Source organism: Vigna angularis, chromosome 8, assembly GCF_016808095.1.
Source record: "Vigna angularis cultivar LongXiaoDou No.4 chromosome 8, ASM1680809v1, whole genome shotgun sequence".
NCBI lineage: Eukaryota > Viridiplantae > Streptophyta > Magnoliopsida > Fabales > Fabaceae > Vigna > Vigna angularis.
The window spans coordinates 20211344-20220304 of NC_068977.1; the positions used below are offsets into that span (position 1 = coordinate 20211344).

Below are 8961 nucleotides of genomic sequence, written 5' to 3' on the forward strand. Positions count from 1 at the left end.
TTTGAAAATAAAAAATGAAAGCGCATCTAAGTTAAGTCAAGGTGAGGGCCATGTCAAACTACATTGGTTTAGATTCAAGGTCTACCAGAGTCGAGTCGAGCTAAAAGTTTAGCTAAGTCGACTTATGTTGAAGGTTAAGTCAAGTTTTCTTGGGTAGTAGGTCAAGCTGAGTTGGCTCGGACTGAAGAATCGAGTCAAGTCAATCAAGGCCGAGGTCAAGTCGAGTTAACCGAGGCCAAAAGTCTAGTCGAATTAGTTCAGGCCAAAGGTCAAGTAGAATCAGTATGGATTAGAGGCTGAGCAAAATTAATATGGGCCAAAGGTTAAGTCGAGTCGATCAAAGACTAAAGGTAGGTCCAAGTTGGTCGATACTGAAGGTTGAGCCATGTCAACTCAAGTAGTAGATCAAGCCGAATCTGCTAAGGTTAAGTCTAGTTAGACCTGGACAATGTTGAGGTGAGACAACCCAAACACAAGTCAAGTTAAGTGAACTAAATCAAGACCTATGTTGAGTCGAGTAGTTGGCTCAAGTCAGCTTAATTTATGTCGAATGAATCTAATAATAAGATAATGAGATTGATTTTATTGGATTTGATTAATTAACCAAGTGAATTCAATCTATATTGAATATAAATTTTATCTAATTTAGTTTGTATTAGAAAATTTTAAATTTTATTGATTTAGTTAAAATATATCTAAATTATAAATCTAATCTATTTCGATTGAATTTAGATTAAATTTTAAAAAATATAATCCATGACTACCCTTCTTTTGGTCTTCCTTTGTTGCTTTTGAATCATTCTTCTATTATGTCACCATATCCACGAGATTATGCCCCTAGTGCAACTATCTTCTTCAACTACTCGTACATAACACATTTTATGTCACATGAAGCTATTCTTTCATTTTTGTACAATTGACCTTTGTTTCACCTCCTCAATTTGGGAAACATAAGCATTGATTTCATTTTGTTTTACTTCTTTATCCTAAACAAAAATTTGCACCAACTATTGGACGTGAAAAAACATATAAAAGTGAAAAAACTTGAATGTAAATATACTTCGTCTTATCATTACTCAAAAATCAAAATACTTTTAACGTTCTTTTTTTTTATCAATAAATATTAGTTTTGTTAAACGATATATTTTTTATTGTGATATCTGTGTTATTATAAAGGAGTTTTTTCATGTACTTAAATCTTTATATTAATTTTAAGAACTTTTTTCATGTAGCATATAAACCATATCAAGACCGTAGAATTTCGTAGATTATATTATAAATATTTTGTTAATAATTACCCATAATCAATTTTATATTTAATATAATTAATTATATTGCTAATTATTTTTGGATATTTATAACTTTTACTATGATAAACTAAGTTGTGAAATAATAAATAAAAATAAAATATTAATAAAAAATAAATATTTTTACATAAACAACTTCATTCTTTTCCATTTCTCCCTCTAATTTAAACAACATAAAAGTAACGGAATGGTCAATTAAGTAAATAACATGCTTTCCAAATTGGAGGAAGAGAAAAAATAGTGCTTGTAATATAAGTTAAAAAAATTAAAATTTACTTATTTATTTACGTTTATTTCATTTAACTGTCATTCCACAAAATAACTTCATAATAAATTCACTTTCTACTCTTATTTGTTTTAAGTTCACTTTTAGCTATATCTTTCCTGTTTATGCACTTCGTTGGCACAATTCAAGTTCAATAAAATCAATCTCAACACCATGAAACAGATAAAGCAGAAAAAAATATTGAAACCACTGCACTAAACAACCAGTAGAAAACTCAATTTGCTTCGATAACGAATATCAATCCTCATAGCAAAAATGTAACTGCTTAACGCTTCTTAGAGACACCAACAGTTTTACCCCTGCGACCAGTTGTCTTGGTATGCTGACCTCGAACACGAAGACCCCAGTAGTGCCTCAAACCACGGTGATTTCTGCATAATAGTAAGAATATCTCATGTCATGGTAAAACTATTTGTGTAGAAGAACAATAACACCAGAATATTGTCCAAGTTTAATAGGTTATCTTACAACAGCCACAAAAAATTATCAATTAGACAGTACAGGAGTTATTAGTGATAGCTAGTAACAATCAGAAAACTACTTTTTAAATACTTTCTTTACAGTATATATCCAGTCCTAGACTATAAGAATCATTCTTCACTGTCAAAAAGGTAGGCAAACAGTTAAACAATCAAGAAAAGAAGAAGACGATCAACAGCATAAATCCAAATTAAAATGGGACAAATAGAAATCCATCAGAATGCTTCATCACATAATAATTAGAAAATGATTCATTCATCAGACATCATCAAGCAGATGATTTTTTAGCCTCTTGAGCTTATCTTCATGTTCAACTTATACACTTTAGGGATAGATCTGTAATCGTCAACAAGGCTTTGTCTACACAGGCTTGTTTTGAACAGAATGAGCATCACTCCACACTAATGAGTACAACGGTAACCTTCATCGATATCAAATGGCTAGAACTATACTGAAAACCATCAATCCCAACCTAATAGAACAAGAAATCACCCCTTTTAATAGAAAGACTTCCTCAACCAAGGTTCAAAAATTCACCTGATTTTCTTCAACCGCTCCAAATCATCCCTCAACTTCATATCCAGTGCATTTGAAACCACCTGAGAATACTTCCCATCCTTGTAGTCCTTCTTTCTATTCAAAAACCAATCCGGGACCTTGAATTGCCTTGGGTTGGCAACCACAGTCATAAGGTTATCTAACTCGGCAGCACTCAATTCACCAGCCCTTAAAACAAACAACCAAAATTCATTAAAATCAAAATCCAACTAAAAAGTGAAATTAACAGAGCACATCCCAATAAAAACATCATCAAATTAAAGAAGAAACAAAAATTATGTCAATAAAGAAAATCATAACAAAGCTTTGTAACCATCATAGGTTCTCGTTCTAATTATCATAAAAGAACAACACCAAAAGCAATTAAAGACTGGCATCTAACTTTTGTAACTAATGGTATAACTGTCCGGTCAACCACAACCGGAAATCACCAAGCTGGTGACAAATCGCGAGCCTGGATGATCAACCAAACGTCCCGATTTCAAGTCACTAAGCCTGGAAGATTACCTAACAGACTCGATAGTAGCTCATCAGACCTAATGCAGGACGACAAGATAACCGGGTGGTTATCTGACAAATCAAGTGGCAGTTCATCAGATCGACCAGTCTGAATTATCTACATGTGGGCTATAGTTAAGCCAACCTTGATCAAGAGTCCATCAATAAATCTATAAAAGTTTGAGGTAAGAAAATAGATTACACATTAATTACAGCATTCATTGTTATCGGTCTAATTTGATCTATTTTGACATCCGGAGCGGTTTGGACACGCATGGCGCACGGGAGACCCCTCATCGAACAATACTTTGACTTTGGATGACACATAGACAGTTGACCTTGACCCTGCTCGAACGAGAATAATATAACTGACAAACCCTTTTCAGGATCCAACCCAAATGAAAGGCTAAACATGAAATCTACTTTCTGCATATCATATGCAGCAAATTCTCAAATTGACCCCTTACATGTAAAACAGCCAAATTGCAGGATCATAACTTAAGAATTGGGTGTTATACAAATGCACCTCTCTATGAATCATACTAACATAACATAAAATTTAATTCCAAGGTTTAAGTCATAGAAATAAAAAATTATTTTTCTTATCTTAAATCTTCCTCCCGAAAAAATTCTTAGAAAAATATTAAAATGAAATCTTGGTCTGTATACATGCAACACATGTTGAATCTGATCCCTATGCGTGAAAGTTATTCAATAAGATTTTACGAATATATAAAGTATAAAAAGAAAATGGCTTCATGAAACCGAACCTCTTGTTCATGTCGACATCGGCTTTTTTGCAGACAATGTTAGCGAATCGTCTGCCAATACCTTTGATAGAGGTAAGAGCGAACATTATGTTCTGCTTACCATCTACGTTCGTGTTCAGCACACGCAGAATGTGCTGGAAATCCTCGTTTGCCACCAGAGACTGCAATCAAGACCATATCAAAACTCAATTCTCCAAAAACAGCCAAAGAAAACATTTTTGAAATTGCAAAAAGAGAAAAACCCATGTTTTGAAATTGCAAAAAGATGGGAACGGTACCATTTTCTTCGGTGAAGGGGATTTGTATATAAGGTTTCCGTTCCGTGCTCTCCCTGTTATTGTTGCTCTCATCACTCAATTTTATTCACTAGGGTTTTCATGCAGAGCATAGAGAGAAAAGGTGCAATGAGCATTTTGCTCATGAAACGCTATTTTTTTTTAATTAATATTTTGGTTCTATATCTCAAAAGGAATTAATTGAGTTGAAAATATTATATGTTAAAATTTTATTTTATTGGTATCAAAATCTGAACTATATTTTATTTAAAAAATGTTTAAGTGTTAAAATTAAAGCAATTTTAAAATAAATAGTTATTTAAATTTTAATATGTAACAACATACTTAAATTTTTCACATGTAACTTTAATGTCAATGTAATTTATGTTAATGTAATGTAATGAAAAAAATCACGTTAACTTGTTTTTTAAAAGGTAAGTGAAAAATAAATTTAAAAATAAAAAATTCAAATGTTAAAACTAAATTACTAAGTAAATTAAAAATAAAAATAAACTTAATCAAGGATTTAGCCTTTACAATTTAAGATTAATATCGTTTTTTATCTTTTTTTTTAATTTAGAAAAAATATTTGTTTACTGGATTGAAAACGTGTTTTAACCCATCAAATTGAATGTTTAGAAGTTATAGAAGGTGTTTTGTGGGTAAAAAAACTTCTACACGTTTTGCTCTCTAACTTGATTCTCTATCAATTTGTTTCATCTCACCAAAGCACTCATTTGAAGTTGGAGCAAATATTACATTAGTTGCAACACCAATTTACATTCCCCTTCTCATTTTTTGTTTTGTTTTATAAGATAAATATATTAACCCAAATTGAAATTTTATAATCACAATTCCCTCTTTTAGAAGTATAGGCAATTAGAAGGTTGTGAACATAATAAAATAATATGTATAAAATATTAAAAATGTAATTGTTCATAATTTAAAACATTATTTATTGAAGAATATATATATATATAATATATTTTTTTCTCAAATATTTGTAAATTTTATTTATGGTCCTCAATCTTATTTTGCCATGTTCTTGATTAAATTTTTAATTTTGTAATGGACTCAACCATTTATTCATATTTAATAAATTAGACGGTTCTTTTTCATGGATTCATTATTTCGATGAAATAGGAGACGTCGATTAGTTATAGTCTTTTTTGTTCATCTGGAATGATTTGCAGACAAGTGTGAATGTGGAATAGCAAGATCAATCTCTCGTTTCATCCTGCTTTATGTAAAGAGATTTGTGAGTGAAATGTATGATTTTACAAAAATAACTTTACTAAAAATATCATGTGCAACATAATTGTTTTTGGTTGGAATAGTTTAAGATATTATAAGATTCATATAGATCCAACCCACCATAGATTTTGTATTTAAGGACTTCAACAAGAGAATTAGTTGTTTTTGTTGGAACCGATTTCATGAAGGAGGGAATCTCTTTTCAAAAGTGTACATGGAACCATTCCAGTCCTTTTCAAACTTTTGAAATTGGTTGTTTCATCACACACACATATAAAATATATATATATATATATAGATAATAATATTATTAAATAATAGTAATAACAATATTATTAATAATAATAATAATATCTATAAATGATACAAAGATAATTTTATATTTTAATCTATTAAATCTTTTATATTAATCATAAAACTCTTAGAAATTTCATTCTAAATCCATTCATTTTCACTTCTAAATCCATTTATTTTATTTTCACTCAAATTTATCCATTGAGTCTCTCTCAAATCCATCTTAAAAAAACACACTCTTGATCATGATAAAATTTCATATTTTGCTTTTCAATCCTCAATTAAAGAAAATCATTTTAGTGCCTAAAAAATATTTTTATTTTGATTTCTCTCATTTGTTGACATTATGATGTTTTGTTTGTTAGATGACCATATGAAAAACTAGTATAATTATACATATGTTTTTCAAATATTTTATTTAAAGAAAGAAAAGTTATTAATGTAAGAGGTGGAAAAATAAGAGTTTTAAAAATAAAGTAGTTTTGAGACTTTAGGTTTTTGTTTGAAAATTAGTGTTTTTGTTATAACACAATTGTTATGTTATTTCTTAATTTTTATGTTTTTGCCTAGGGGTAAAAGGGTATTTTATCTTTATTTAGTTGGTGTAAAAATTAATTAAGAGGTTGTTTGGTGTTTAAAAATCCTAGAAACTCTAAATCAAAGATAGAAAACAAAGGAAGAGAGGAGATTGTCATTGAGAGAAGAAGAGAGAGAGGGGGATAAGAAACTTTTAGTGTAAAGGAAGATTGGTGGTGTTTTAGGGTTGTAAATAAAGCCTTATGATTACCAAGATATGGGAAAGCTTACCTTTGTTGGTTTATGGTTGTACGTTATATGTGTTCTTGATTATCTTGATTGGTAATCCTTGTTTAGATACATGTGTATATGATTATGATTATCTGTGGTTATTGTTGGGTATGAGTTTGTGTATGAATGAGCATAGGGTTTATGTAATATTTGTGATGATTTTTCCCTATGAATGTATTATGTATGTTTTGTTGGGTTATCTTAACAAAGGGTTTGATGCTAAGGGAGAACAAAGTTATCATGCTTGGAGATTTCCATGCAAATATATGTTGTAAGTGTTGGGTTATTGGGCTCCCTTCCTATATGTAGTGATGTGTGAATAAAATGTAATTGCATTCATATCTTAGTTTAGGCCATTTGCATACATAATTGCATTAATTGAATGATTTCATCAAACATTATCCTGATTTCAGATCATACATGGGGATTTTGTGTTTTTCTTGTAGATTGGTGATTCTAAGTGTCAAAATCACAATTTGGAATGAATTGAGGTACAAAATGCAGATGCAAAACAGAGAGTTCCACAACCTGGCTGTGGACAGTTCCACAACCTCTGGATTTTGCTTTAGGAAGTACAAAATTGAATCCAGAGAAAAGCACAAGCAGATTGTGGATTTTTCCATGATCTGTAGAATTTTTCAGAGCAGTTACTAACCTCTTTTATGACATAGATTTAAAGAGATTTAAATTAAATAGAAATTAAGGACAGTTACTTAGAAAGAGTAAACACTCTCTTAAAAAGAGGAATAAGGGGGATTAAAAGGGAAGATATATATATATATATATATATATATATATATATATATATATATATATATATATATATATATATATTAGATTGAAAACATGAAGGAAAAGAGGGAATATATCAGGAGGACATCAACGTTCATCCATGGCTTCAACACTTCTTCTTCTTCTTTTGGTTTGCATTTTGAATTTTTACATTGTGTAGAACTAAATTTCCTTTTGTTAGAGGATTGATGTAGTACTTTTAATTCTAATTTCTTAACCTTTTCAATTGATGTTTTGTTAATTTTAATTTTCTTAGTGTTCTGTTTATGTTCTAATGTCTATTCTATGAACATTTTCACAATTAGGAAATTGGGGATTGTTTGCGATTATAAATAGAACAAATTATATGTTGTTACAATTGGGAAATTGGGCACAACTAATTAGTTTGCAATTGAGATAATAATTGTTCTTCATGATTTTAGTGAATTTTGTAACTGACCTAAGAGATTAGGGGTTCGAATTCAATAGATAAGTTTATCTATATAAGGAATTAGGGGTAAACAAGCTCTTAATAAACTCAAGTGGATAATTACAATTCACACATCAATTTGAAAAGGGGAGGAAGTTGTATGAGAACATATGAAATCAATTCTTTAACATTGTTTATGCTATTTGAATTCCAATCACTTATTTATGTTCATCATTTAACTTGATATTTTTGTTGCTCAAAATTACGTGAATTAGTAATTTAGTACTAAACTCATTCAATCCTAGAGGACGATATTTTATTACTACAATAACGATTGGTACACTTGCCAAACGTTCATTATGTAGAATAGGCCAAATAATGTGGACCATTATGTCTCACTTTGTTTTAGTGGAGATGGGTCAATTAGTAGGGCACATTAAAGTCATTTGAAGAGAGGAAAAAACCAAGTAAGAGACAAAGGAAGAGAAGAAGTCATTTTCGCATAACATAAAACCTGTATTGGTATTTTCGTTGTCTTGTGTCGTTAACCGTTGGATCGGGCTTATTTTTAGAAAATGGGTTCTAGACGTATGGTTCTTCATTCTGATAGTTTGGATCATCAATCGAAAGTCTAGTTTGTGAGAAAACACCCTCACATTAGCAATTCTGTTATGGAGAATTTCATAAAATCTACACTGGTGTTTTCATCGTTGTGAAGTCGTTCACTGTTGGATCACATTGATTTTTGGATAGTGAGTTTCACATGTATGGTTCGTCATTCTGACCGTTCGGATCTTTAATCAGAGGTGTACTTTGGGAGTAAACAGACTCGTATCAATAACTCTATTTTGGTGAATTTTCATCTTCTTGGTTCTCATTTGTAAGCATTATGCTTACTTAGTTTGCCTGATTGAAAATCCTATTTAGTGTTTTTATCGGAGACTCTTTTGCACCCTATTATTGGGGTATGACATATCAATGATTGAATCTGGATGATTCAAGTGATGTATTATATGTGTTTGAGTATGTTTACATGGGTATGTGATGCTTGAATGCATGTATGATGTGTTAACTATGTTTTGACTTGATCTAGGATTGATGTATCTATGGCTGAATGCTTGAATCATGTCCAAGATGTGTTTCAATTTGGTAATAATCGATTATCATTAGTTATAATCAATTATCTACACATTGGTTTTGAGTGTGGTTTTGGGAATAATTGATTATCTAG

General features: G+C 30.4%; 1 protein-coding gene across 1 annotated transcript; it reads right to left on the minus strand.

Moving 5' to 3' along the window:
- Positions 1 to 1707: 1707 nt before the first annotated feature.
- Positions 1708 to 4337, minus strand: LOC108344740 (40S ribosomal protein S18). The gene is made up of 4 exons (XM_017583217.2): positions 4178 to 4337; positions 3900 to 4060; positions 2611 to 2799; positions 1708 to 1964 (listed from the first exon to the last, which is right to left on the minus strand). Exons 1-4 carry the CDS (start codon positions 4247 to 4249, stop codon positions 1859 to 1861), a joined length of 528 nt encoding a protein of 175 aa, XP_017438706.1. The 5' UTR covers positions 4250 to 4337; the 3' UTR covers positions 1708 to 1858.
- Between the last annotated feature and the right edge of the window lie 4624 nt (positions 4338 to 8961).

Bases quoted from the DNA above. Each gene is read 5' to 3' on its own strand.
- LOC108344740 (XM_017583217.2), bottom strand. From the start codon at position 4,249: ATGAGAGCAACAATAACAGGGAGAGCACGGAACGGAAACCTTATATAC. The intron at 4,061-4,177 runs GTACCGTTCCCA...TCTTGATTGCAG, and splicing joins CCCCTTCACCGAAGAAAATG to TCTCTGGTGGCAAACGAGGA. The intron at 2,800-3,899 runs GTTCGGTTTCAT...GTTTGTTTTAAG, and splicing joins GATGTCGACATGAACAAGAG to GGCTGGTGAATTGAGTGCTG.